Source organism: Salvelinus fontinalis, chromosome 18 (genome assembly GCF_029448725.1).
Source record: "Salvelinus fontinalis isolate EN_2023a chromosome 18, ASM2944872v1, whole genome shotgun sequence".
Lineage (NCBI taxonomy): Eukaryota > Metazoa > Chordata > Actinopteri > Salmoniformes > Salmonidae > Salvelinus > Salvelinus fontinalis.
Genome location: NC_074682.1, coordinates 61,716,427 through 61,729,695, shown reverse-complemented (window position 1 = coordinate 61,729,695; position 13,269 = coordinate 61,716,427). Strand labels below are relative to the sequence as shown.

General features: G+C 52.2%; 1 protein-coding gene across 3 annotated transcripts in view; it reads left to right on the top strand.

Moving 5' to 3' along the window:
* Positions 1-13,269, top strand: part of LOC129815843 (lysine-specific demethylase phf2-like) — a 278,038-nt gene that overhangs the window by 88,138 nt on the left and 176,631 nt on the right. For all 3 annotated transcript variants that reach the window (XM_055870000.1, XM_055870001.1, XM_055870003.1), the window contains 2 exons: positions 1,916-2,281; positions 2,666-2,782. In XM_055870000.1, the coding sequence (XP_055725975.1) occupies positions 1,916-2,281; positions 2,666-2,782 (483 nt within the window). The remainder of the gene's footprint in view (positions 1-1,915; positions 2,282-2,665; positions 2,783-13,269) is intronic.

The window sequence follows — 13,269 nt, the reverse complement described above, 5'->3', positions numbered from 1 at the left end:
TTATACACTATATTAGGCCCAGCCTGACCTCTTATACACTATATTAGGCCCAGCCTGACCTCTTATACACTATATTAGGCCCAGCCTGACCTCTTATACACTATATTAGGCCCAGCCTGACCTCTTATACACTATATTAGGCCCAGCCTTTGGAACTTTGCTTTTCCGAGATATTGCTCCTATACGGTGATCATTACATCCGATGGATCTGGATACTGCTTTTATCCCTAGTCAAGACACTAGTTTACTATCCCTAGTCAAGACACTAGTTTACTATCCCTAGTCAAGACACTAGTTTACTATCCCTAGTCAAGACACTAGTTTACTATCCCTAGTCAAGACACTAGTTTACTATCCCTAGTCAAGACACTAGTTTACTATCCCTAGTCAAGACACTAGTTTACTATCCCTAGTCAAGACACTAGTTTACTATCCCTAGTCAAGACACTAGTTTACTATCCCTAGTCAAGACACTAGTTTACTATCCCTAGTCAAGACACTAGTTTACTATCCCTAGTCAAGACACTAGTTTACTATCCCTAGTCAAGACACTAGTTTACTATCCCTAGTCAAGACACTAGTTTACTATCCCTAGTCAAGACACTAGTTTACTATCCCTAGTCAAGACACTAGTTTACTATCCCTAGTCAAGACACTAGTTTACTATCCCTAGTCAAGACACTAGTTTACTATCCCTAGTCAAGACACTAGTTTACTATCCCTAGTCAAGACACTAGTTTACTATCCCTAGTCAAGACACTAGTTTACTATCCCTAGTCAAGACACTAGTTTACTATCCCTAGTCAAGACACTAGTTTACTATCCCTAGTCAAGACACTAGTTTACTATCCCTAGTCAAGACACTAGTTTACTATCCCTAGTCAAGACACTAGTTTACTATCCCTAGTCAAGACACTAGTTTACTATCCCTAGTCAAGACACTAGTTTACTATCCCTAGTCAAGACACTAGTTTACTATCCCTAGTCAAGACACTAGTTTACTATCCCTAGTCAAGACACTAGTTTACTATCCCTAGTCAAGACACATCATTCTAGTAATTATCCACCTTTACACTACGCAGTCTACACACTACACACTACACAGTCTACACACTACACAGTCTACACACTACACAGTCTACACACTACACACTACACAGTCTACACACTACACAGTCTACACACTACACAGTCTACACACTACACAGTCTACACACTACACAGTCTACACACTACACACTACGCAGTCTACACACTACACACTACACAGTCTACACACTACACAGTCTACACACTACACAGTCTACACACTACACACTCTACACACTACACAGTCTACACACTACACAGTCTACACACTACACAGTCTACACACTACACAGTCTACACACTCTACACACTACGCAGTCTACACACTACACACTACACAGTCTACACACTACACAGTCTACACACTACACAGTCTACACACTACACAGTCTACACACTACACACTACGCAGTCTACACACTACACACTACACAGTCTACACACTACACAGTCTACACACTACACAGTCTACACACTACACAGTCTACACACTACACACTCTACACACTACACAGTCTACACACTACACACTGAGTGAAGGAGCTTGCATCTCTCTGCATAATTCCATATACTTTTGTTCTGCATCATTTTGGGGAACGTACTGTATACAACACTCTGTTTGCATGAGGTCTCTGGAGCCCTTTATAGTAACCTATATCCGAACTGCATTATGGGGGTTGTAGTGAACTGGGTTACTAACTGTCCTGTGAACGTACGGCTCAGACTGTTGTCATAGTTCAGGGTAAAATATAAGCAGAGAGAATTGTAAAGTGAGTGTCCTTGGATCAAGACATTTTGCTTAACTGACCGTTTTGTTGTCGTCCAGAATGCAGCTAAAGCCATGAAGAGTGATTCGAGTAGCAAGGCTCCAGTGGAAGAGGCCCCGCCTGCCCCGGTAGAGCCTGAGGACCCTGCTTCCCCCTCCAGCGACCCCTCTCCGTCCCCTCCTCCCCGCGAGAAACCAGCCAGGAAGAAGGCCTCCAAGCCCCCCAAACCTCCCAAGGTCCCCAAACCTCCCAAGGTCCCCAAAGCGAAGGAGGGAGGGAAGAAGAAAGGAAAGAAAGAAAAGGAAGTCCCTCCTCTTCCTCTTCCTCCTCCGTCGAAGCCCTCCAGCCTGGCAGCTCTGGAGTCTCACGCCAAGGACATCCTCAGCAAGATGGACCAGCCCAAGAAGGGCAAGATGGGGGTCAAGGTGAGCTATTAACCTGTTTAACCATGTTTAACCTGACTGGGCCTGGAACAAACACACCCCTATAGGCCAAGATGGACCAGCCCAAGAAGGGCAAGATGGGGGTCAAGGTGAGCTATTAACCTGTTTAACCATGTTTAACCTGACTGGGCCTGGAACAAACACACCCCTATAGGCCTAGATGGACCAGCCCAAGAAGGGGTTCAAGGTGAGACCAAGCAAGCTGCCCTGTCCTGATCTACCTCATATCAAATCAAATGTTATTGGTCACAAGCACATGGTTAGCAGATTTTTACCTGTCACCTATAGGACGTCATATCTGTGTCACCTGCTTCCCAGGCGACTAAGAACGTCTTGGACGTCATATCTGTGTCACCTGCTTCCCAGGCGACTAAGAACGTCTTGAGCATGTCGGAGAAAGACACCTGTAAGCAGAACGACGTGGAGAAGCTCGAGATCCGGGAACAGCACAAGAAACAGACGGAAGCCAAGTGGAAATATAAGGTAATATATAATAAATATAAGATACAGAACAGGTTGAGTTAGATACGGGTTGAGTTAGATACGGGTTGAGTTAGATACGGGTTGAGTTAGATACAGGTTGAGTTAGATACAGGTTGAGTTAGATACAGGTTGAGTTAGATACGGGTTGAGTTAGATACGGGTTGAGTTAGATACGGGTTGAGTTAGATACGGGTTGAGTTAGATACGGGTTGAGTTAGATACGGGTTGAGTTAGATACGGGTTGAGTTAGATACGGGTTGAGTTAGATACGGGTTGAGTTAGATACGGGTTGAGTTAGATACGGGTTGAGTTAGATACGGGTTGAGTTAGATACGGGTTGAGTTAGATACGGGTTGAGTTAGATACGGGTTGAGTTAGATACGGGTTGAGTTAGATACGGGTTGAGTTAGATACGGGTTGAGTTAGATACGGGTTGAGTTAGATACGGGTTGAGTTAGATACGGGTTGAGTTAGATACGGGTTGAGTTCGATACGGGTTGAGTTCGATACGGGTTGAGTTCGATACGGGTTGAGTTAGATACGGGTTGAGTTAGATACGGGTTGAGTTAGATACGGGTTGAGTTAGATACGGGTTGAGTTAGATACGGGTTGAGTTAGATACGGGTTGAGTTAGATACGGGTTGAGTTAGATACGGGTTGAGTTAGATACAGGTTGAGTTAGATACAGGTTGAGTTAGATACAGGTTGAGTTAGGTACAGGTTGAGTTAGGTACAGGTTGAGTTAGGTACAGGTTGAGTTAGGTACAGGTTGAGTTAGATACAGGTTGAGTTAGATACAGGTTGAGTTAGATACAGGTTGAGTTAGATACGGGTTGAGTTAGATACGGGTTGAGTTAGATACGGGTTGAGTTAGATACGGGTTGAGTTAGATACGGGTTGAGTTAGATACGGGTTGAGTTAGATACGGGTTGAGTTAGATACGGGTTGAGTTAGATACGGGTTGAGTTAGATACGGGTTGAGTTAGATACGGGTTGAGTTAGATACGGGTTGAGTTAGATACGGGTTGAGTTAGATACGGGTTGAGTTAGATACGGGTTGAGTTAGATACGGGTTGAGTTAGATACGGGTTGAGTTAGATACGGGTTGAGTTAGATACGGGTTGAGTTAGATACGGGTTGAGTTAGGTACGGGTTGAGTTAGGTACGGGTTGAGTTAGGTACGGGTTGAGTTAGGTACGGGTTGAGTTAGGTACGGGTTGAGTTAGGTACGGGTTGAGTTAGGTACGGGTTGAGTTAGGTACAGGTTGAGTTAGATACAGGTTGAGTTAGATACAGGTTGAGTTAGATACAGGTTGAGTTAGATACAGGTTGAGTTAGATACAGGTTGAGTTAGGTACAGGTTGAGTTAGGTACAGGTTGAGTTAGGTACAGGTTGAGTTAGGTACAGGTTGAGTTAGGTACAGGTTGAGTTAGGTACAGGTTGAGTTAGGTACAGGTTGAGTTAGATACAGGTTGAGTTAGATACAGGTTGAGTTAGATACAGAACAGGTTGAGTTAGATACAGAACAGGTTGAGTTAGATACAGAACAGGTTGAGTTAGATACAGAACAGGTTGAGTTAGATACGGGTTGAGTTAGATACGGGTTGAGTTAGATACGGGTTGAGTTAGATACGGGTTGAGTTAGATACGGGTTGAGTTAGATACGGGTTGAGTTAGATACGGGTTGAGTTAGATACGGGTTGAGTTAGATACGGGTTGAGTTAGATACGGGTTGAGTTAGATACGGGTTGAGTTAGGTACGGGTTGAGTTAGGTACGGGTTGAGTTAGGTACGGGTTGAGTTAGGTACGGGTTGAGTTAGGTACGGGTTGAGTTAGGTACGGGTTGAGTTAGGTACGGGTTGAGTTAGGTACGGGTTGAGTTAGGTACAGGTTGAGTTAGATACAGGTTGAGTTAGATACAGGTTGAGTTAGATACAGGTTGAGTTAGATACAGGTTGAGTTAGATACAGGTTGAGTTAGATACAGGTTGAGTTAGATACAGAACAGGTTGAGTTAGATACAGAACAGGTTGAGTTAGATACAGAACAGGTTGAGTTAGATACGGGTTGAGTTAGATACGGGTTGAGTTAGATACGGGTTGAGTTAGATACGGGTTGAGTTAGATACGGGTTGAGTTAGATACGGGTTGAGTTAGATACGGGTTGAGTTAGATACAGGTTGAGTTAGATACAGGTTGAGTTAGATACAGGTTGAGTTAGATACAGAACAGGTTGAGTTAGATACAGGTTGAGTTAGATACAGAACAGGTTGAGTTAGATACAGGTTGAGTTAGATACAGGTTGAGTTAGATACAGGTTGAGTTAGATACAGAACAGGTTGAGTTAGATACAGGTTGAGTTAGATACGGGTTGAGTTAGATACGGGTTGAGTTAGATACGGGTTGAGTTAGATACGGGTTGAGTTAGATACGGGTTGAGTTAGATACGGGTTGAGTTAGATACGGGTTGAGTTAGGTACGGGTTGAGTTAGGTACGGGTTGAGTTAGGTACAGGTTGAGTTAGGTACAGGTTGAGTTAGGTACAGGTTGAGTTAGATACAGGTTGAGTTAGATACAGGTTGAGTTAGATACAGGTTGAGTTAGATACAGGTTGAGTTAGATACAGGTTGAGTTAGATACAGGTTGAGTTAGATACAGAACAGGTTGAGTTAGATACAGAACAGGTTGAGTTAGATACAGAACAGGTTGAGTTAGATACGGGTTGAGTTAGATACGGGTTGAGTTAGATACGGGTTGAGTTAGATACGGGTTGAGTTAGATACGGGTTGAGTTAGATACGGGTTGAGTTAGATACGGGTTGAGTTAGATACGGGTTGAGTTAGATACGGGTTGAGTTAGATACGGGTTGAGTTAGATACGGGTTGAGTTAGATACGGGTTGAGTTAGATACGGGTTGAGTTAGATACGGGTTGAGTTAGATACGGGTTGAGTTAGATACGGGTTGAGTTAGATACGGGTTGAGTTAGATACGGGTTGAGTTAGATACGGGTTGAGTTAGATACGGGTTGAGTTAGATACGGGTTGAGTTAGATACGGGTTGAGTTAGATACAGGTTGAGTTAGATACAGGTTGAGTTAGATACAGGTTGAGTTAGATACAGGTTGAGTTAGATACAGGTTGAGTTAGATACAGGTTGAGTTAGATACAGAACAGGTTGAGTTAGATACAGGTTGAGTTAGATACAGGTTGAGTTAGATACAGGTTGAGTTAGATACAGAACAGGTTGAGTTAGATACAGGTTGATTTAGATACAGAACAGGTTGAGTTAGATACAGGTTGAGTTAGATACAGGTTGAGTTAGATACAGGTTGAGTTAGATACAGGTTGAGTTAGATACAGGTTGAGTTAGATACAGGTTGAGTTAGATACAGGTTGAGTTAGATACAGAACAGGTTGATTTAGATACAGAACAGGTTGAGTTAGATACAGGTTGAGTTAGATACAGGTTGAGTTAGATACAGGTTGAGTTAGATACAGAACAGGTTGAGTTAAATACAGGTTGAGTTAGATACAGGTTGAGTTAGATACAGGTTGAGTTAGATACAGGTTGAGTTAGATACAGGTACAGAGACCTGCTCCTTAAAGTTGAACCAGGGGCTGAACCTGTTTTTAATTCTCATTTCCTTTATGGAGGGGTGTGTTAACAATACCACTGAAAATATTAAAAATGAAGGTCCAAGCGTCTTCGTCAGAAGGGGTCAAGCTGATTCTATAACATTTTACAGAAGCCAGATTATGAAGGAAGGCGTGCTCATTAAAGTGTTCTGGCAAGCGTCTATGACCAATCAGGACAGGTCGTTTCACTGAGCAGCCATTACGAACACAGGCTGTAAAACAGTGATCACTAAGGTCATTACAGAAAACACCAGACTGATACCGATCAGGATTATTTGTGAGGATAACATCAAGGAGAGTAGCCTTTTCTGGGTGTTTGGAGTCATACCTTGTGGGATTGGTAATCATCTGAGAAAGGTTTAGTGAGTCCCATTGCTTTAGGACTTGGTCAGGTGGTTTAAGCATGTCCCAGTTTAGGTCACCTAGTAGGACACATTCAGACTCAGTGTACGGGGCCAGGAGAGAACTCAGGGCAGGCAGGGTACAGGCCGGTGCTGATGGAGAACGATAACACACAGCAACAGTCAACTAAGAGCTATTTGAAAGTTTAATGCTTAAAACCAGCAAATCTAAATGTTTGGGGACAGACTTGGTGGAGACAACCGAGCACTGAAGGTGATCCTTGGTAAAGATGGCCTTTTACCAGACAGGATGAGACAGGGCAGGGAGAGAGGAGGGAGTGTGGTGGGGGTACCTGTACCAGACAGGATGAGACAGGGCAGGGAGAGAGGAGGGAGTGTGGTGGGGGTACCTGTACCAGACAGGATGAGACAGGGCAGGTAGAGAGGAGGGAGTGTGGTGGGGGTACCTGTACCAGACAGGGGGAGACAGGGCAGGGAGAGAGGAGGGAGTGTGGTGGGGGTACCTGTACCAGACAGGGGGAGACAGGCCAGGGAGAGAGGAGGGAGTGTGGTGGGGGTACCTGTACCAGACAGGGGGAGACAGGGCAGGGAGAGAGGAGGGAGTGTGGTGGGGGTACCTGTACCAGACAGGGGGAGACAGGCCAGGGAGAGAGGGGGGAGTGTGGTGGGGGTACCTGTACCAGACAGGGGGAGACAGGCCAGGGAGAGAGGGGGGAGTGTGGTGGGGGTACCTGTACCAGACAGGGGGAGACAGGCCAGGGAGAGAGGGGGGAGTGTGGTGGGGGTACCTGTACCAGACAGGAGGAGACAGGGCAGGGAGAGAGGGGGGAGTGTGGTGGGGGTACCTGTACCAGACAGGATGAGACAGGCCAGGGAGAGAGGGGGGAGTGTGGTGGGGGTGCCTGTACCAGACAGGGGGAGACAGGCCAGGGAGAGAGGGGGGAGTGTGGTGGGGGTACCTGTACCAGACAGGAGGAGACAGGGCAGGGAGAGAGGGGGGGAGTGTGGTGGGGGTACCTGTACTAGACAGGGGGAGACAGGACAGGGCAGACGGTGAACAGAGAGGGGTGAGTGTGGTGGGGGTACCTGTACCAGACAGGGGGAGACAGGCCAGGGAGAGAGGGGGGGAGTGTGGTGGGGGTACCTGTACCAGAGAGGGGGAGACAGGCCAGGGAGAGAGGGGGGGAGTGTGGTGGGGGTACCTGTACCAGACAGGAGGAGACAGGGCAGGGAGAGAGGGGGGAGTGTGGTGGGGGTACCTGTACCAGACAGGATGAGACAGGCCAGGGAGAGAGGGGGGAGTGTGGTGGGGGTACCTGTACCAGACAGGGGGAGACAGACCAGGGAGAGAGGGGGGAGTGTGGTGGGGGTACCTGTACTAGACAGGGGGAGACAGGCCAGGGAGAGAGGGGGAGTGTGGTGGGGGTACCCGTACCAGACAGGGGGAGACAGGCCAGGGAGAGAGAGGGGAGTGTGGTGGGGGTACCTGTACCAGACAGGGGGAGACAGGCCAGGGAGAGAGGGGGGAGTGTGGTGGGGGTACCTGTACCAGACAGGGGGAGACAGCCCAGGGAGAGAGGGGGAGACAGGCCGGGGAGTGTGGTGGGGGTACCTGTACCAGACAGGGGGAGACAGCCCAGGGAGAGAGGGGGAGACAGGCCAGGGAGAGAGGGGGGAGTGTGGTGGGGGTACCTGTACCAGACAGGGGGAGACAGCCCAGGGAGAGAGGGGGAGACAGGCCAGGGAGAGAGGGGTGAGTGTGGTGGGGGTACCTGTACCAGACAGGGGGAGACAGCCCAGGGAGAGAGGGGTGAGTGTGGTGGGGGTACCTGTACCAGACAGGGGGAGACAGCCCAGGGAGAGAGGGGGAGACAGGCCATGGAGAGAGGGGTGAGTGTGGTGGGGGTACCTGTACCAGACAGGGGGAGACAGGCCAGGGAGAGAGAGGGGTGAGTGTGGTGGGGGTACCTGTACTAGACAGGAGGAGACGAACCAGGGCAGACGGTGAACAGAGAGGGGGGAGTGTGGTGGGGGTACCTGTACCAGACAGGGGGAGACAGACCAGGGAGAGAGGGGGGAGTGTGGTGGGGGTACCTGTACCAGACAGGGGGAGACAGACCAGGGAGAGAGGGGGGAGTGTGGTGGGGGTACCTGTACCAGACAGGGGGAGACAGACCAGGGAGAGAGGGGGGAGTGTGGTGGGGGTACCTGTACCAGACAGGAGGAGACAGGGCAGGGAGAGAGGGGGGAGTGTGGTGGGGGTACCTGTACCAGACAGGAGGAGACAGGCCAGGGAGAGAGGGGGGGAGTGTGGTGGGGGTACCTGTACCAGACAGGATGAGACAGGCCAGGGAGAGAGGGGGGAGTGTGGTGGGGGTACCTGTACCAGACAGGAGGAGACGAACCAGGGCAGACGGTGAACAGAGAGGGGTGAGTTTGGTGGGGGTACCTGTACTAGACAGGGGGAGACAGGCCAGGGAGAGAGGGGGGAGTGTGGTGGGGGTACCTGTACTAGACAGGGGGAGACAGGACAGGGCAGACGGTGAACAGAGAGGGGGGAGTGTGGTGGGGGTACCTGTACCAGACAGGGGGAGACAGGCCAGGGAGAGAGGGGGGAGTGTGGTGGGGGTACCTGTACCAGACAGGGGGAGACAGCCCAGGGAGAGAGGGGGAGACAGGCCGGGGAGTGTGGTGGGGGTACCTGTACCAGACAGGGGGAGACAGCCCAGGGAGAGAGGGGAGTGTGGTGGGGGTACCTGTACCAGACAGGGGGAGACAGGCCAGGGAGAGAGGGGGGGAGTGTGGTGGGGGTACCTGTACCAGAGAGGGGGAGACAGGCCAGGGAGAGAGGGGGGGAGTGTGGTGGGGGTACCTGTACCAGACAGGGGGAGACAGACCAGGGAGAGAGGGGGGAGTGTGGTGGGGGTACCTGTACCAGACAGGGGGAGACAGACCAGGGAGAGAGGGGGGAGTGTGGTGGGGGTACCCGTACCAGACAGGGGGAGACAGGCCAGGGAGAGAGAGGGGAGTGTGGTGGGGGTACCTGTACCAGACAGGGGGAGACAGGCCAGGGAGAGAGGGGGGAGTGTGGTGGGGGTACCTGTACCAGACAGGGGGAGACAGCCCAGGGAGAGAGGGGGAGACAGGCCGGGGAGTGTGGTGGGGGTACCTGTACCAGACAGGGGGAGACAGCCCAGGGAGAGAGGGGGAGACAGGCCAGGGAGAGAGGGGGGAGTGTGGTGGGGGTACCTGTACCAGACAGGGGGAGACAGCCCAGGGAGAGAGGGGGAGACAGGCCAGGGAGAGAGGGGTGAGTGTGGTGGGGGTACCTGTACCAGACAGGGGGAGACAGCCCAGGGAGAGAGGGGTGAGTGTGGTGGGGGTACCTGTACCAGACAGGGGGAGACAGCCCAGGGAGAGAGGGGGAGACAGGCCATGGAGAGAGGGGTGAGTGTGGTGGGGGTACCTGTACCAGACAGGGGGAGACAGGCCAGGGAGAGAGAGGGGTGAGTGTGGTGGGGGTACCTGTACTAGACAGGAGGAGACGAACCAGGGCAGACGGTGAACAGAGAGGGGGGAGTGTGGTGGGGGTACCTGTACCAGACAGGGGGAGACAGACCAGGGAGAGAGGGGGGAGTGTGGTGGGGGTACCTGTACCAGACAGGGGGAGACAGACCAGGGAGAGAGGGGGGAGTGTGGTGGGGGTACCTGTACCAGACAGGGGGAGACAGACCAGGGAGAGAGGGGGGAGTGTGGTGGGGGTACCTGTACCAGACAGGAGGAGACAGGGCAGGGAGAGAGGGGGGAGTGTGGTGGGGGTACCTGTACCAGACAGGAGGAGACAGGCCAGGGAGAGAGGGGGGGAGTGTGGTGGGGGTACCTGTACCAGACAGGATGAGACAGGCCAGGGAGAGAGGGGGGAGTGTGGTGGGGGTACCTGTACCAGACAGGAGGAGACGAACCAGGGCAGACGGTGAACAGAGAGGGGTGAGTTTGGTGGGGGTACCTGTACTAGACAGGGGGAGACAGGCCAGGGAGAGAGGGGGGAGTGTGGTGGGGGTACCTGTACTAGACAGGGGGAGACAGGCCAGGGAGAGAGGGGGGAGTGTGGTGGGGGTACCTGTACTAGACAGGGGGAGACAGGACAGGGCAGACGGTGAACAGAGAGGGGGGAGTGTGGTGGGGGTACCTGTACCAGACAGGGGGAGACAGGCCAGGGAGAGAGGGGGGAGTGTGGTGGGGGTACCTGTACCAGACAGGGGGAGACAGCCCAGGGAGAGAGGGGGAGACAGGCCGGGGAGTGTGGTGGGGGTACCTGTACCAGACAGGGGGAGACAGCCCAGGGAGAGAGGGGGAGACAGGCCAGGGAGAGAGGGGGGAGTGTGGTGGGGGTACCTGTACCAGACAGGGGGAGACAGCCCAGGGAGAGAGGGGGAGACAGGCCAGGGAGAGAGGGGTGAGTGTGGTGGGGGTACCTGTACCAGACAGGGGGAGACAGCCCAGGGAGAGAGGGGGAGTGTGGTGGGGGTACCTGTACCAGACAGGGGGAGACAGCCCAGGGAGAGAGGGGGAGACAGGCCAGGGAGAGAGGGGTGATTGTGGTGGGGGTACCTGTACTAGACAGGGGGAGACAGGCCAGGGAGAGAGAGGGGAGTGTGGTGGGGGTACCTGTACCAGACAGGGGGAGACAGGCCAGGGAGAGAGAGGGGAGTGTGGTGGGGGTACCTGTACCAGACAGGGGGAGACAGGGCAGGGAGAGAGAGGGGAGTGTGGTGGGGGTACCTGTACTAGACAGGAGGAGACGAACCAGGGAGAGAGGGGGAGACAGGCCAGGGAGAGAGGGGGGAGTGTGGTGGGGGTACCTGTACCAGACAGGAGGAGACAGGGCAGGGAGAGAGGGGGGAGTGTGGTGGGGGTACCTGTACTAGACAGGGGGAGACAGGCCAGGGAGAGAGAGGGGAGTGTGGTGGGGGTACCTGTACCAGACAGGGGGAGACAGCCCAGGGAGAGAGGGGGAGACAGGCCAGGGAGAGAGGGGGGAGTGTGGTGGGGGTACCTGTACCAGACAGGGGGAGACAGGCCAGGGAGAGAGTGGGGAGTGTGGTGGGGGTACCTGTACTAGACAGGAGGAGACGAACCAGGGCAGACGGTGAACAGAGAGGGGGGAGTGTGGTGGGGGTACCTGTACCAGACAGGGGGAGACAGGCCAGGGAGAGAGGGGGGAGTGTGGTGGGGGTACCTGTACTAGACAGGGGGAGACAGCCCAGGGAGAGAGGGGAGTGTGGTGGGGGTACCTGTACCAGACAGGGGGAGACAGGCCAGGGAGAGAGAGGGGAGTGTGGTGGGGGTACCTGTACCAGACAGGAGGAGACGAACCAGGGCAGACGGTGAACAGAGAGGGGTGAGTTTGGTGGGGGTACCTGTACTAGACAGGGGGAGACAGCCCAGGGAGAGAGGGGAGTGTGGTGGGGGTACCTGTACTAGACAGGATGAGACAGGGCAGACGGTGAACAGATCGCCAGGTGGAATCAGTACCATTCCAGTGAACAGCAGGAGGGGTCTTCTGATGACACTTGTTTGGCCCAAAGGCCTTTTCCTTCACACCTTGGAGATAATTGAATTTGTATCTGCTCAGTCCCCAGTTACAGTATATTATATCAGTTACAATATATCATTGTAATCTACTTTCATTTTCTTTTCTTTTTTTCATTGTTCTTCTTCTTCTTGGCTTTCAAAAGAGCATCAGACCAAACACTAGTCCCCCAGTTCCAGGTTGGATGGTGTCCTCAGGTCTCTGCTGTTTGTTGGTCAGAGACACTAGTCCCCCAGTTCCAGGTTGGATGGTGTCCTCAGGTCTCTGCTGTTTGTTGGTCAGAGACACTAGTCCCCCAGTTCCAGGTTGGATGGTGTCCTCAGGTCTCTGCTGTTTGTTGGTCAGAGACACTAGTCCCCCAGTTCCAGGTTGGATGGTGTCCTCAGGTCTCTGCTGTTTGTTGGTCAGAGACACTAGTCCCCCAATTCCAGGTTGGATGGTGTCCTCAGGTCTCTGCTGTTTGTTGGTCAGAGACACTAGTCCCCCAGTTCCAGGTTGGATGGTGTCCTCAGGTCTCTGCTGTTTGTTGGTCAGAGACACTAGTCCCCCAGTTCCAGGTTGGATGGTGTCCTCAGGTCTCTGCTGTTTGTTGGTCAGAGACACTAGTCCCCCAATTCCAGGTTGGATGGTGTCCTCAGGTCTCTGCTGTTTGTTGGTCAGAGACACTAGTCCCCCAGTTCCAGGTTGGATGGTGTCCTCAGGTCTCTGCTGTTTGTTGGTCAGAGACACTAGTCCCCCAGTTCCAGGTTGGATGGTGTCCTCAGGTCTCTGCTGTTTGTTGGTCAGAGACACTAGTCCCCCAGTTCCAGGTTGGATGGTGTCCTCAGGTCTCTGCTGTTTGATGGTCAGAGACACTAGTTCCCCAGTTCCAGGTTGGATGGTGTCCTCAGGTCTCT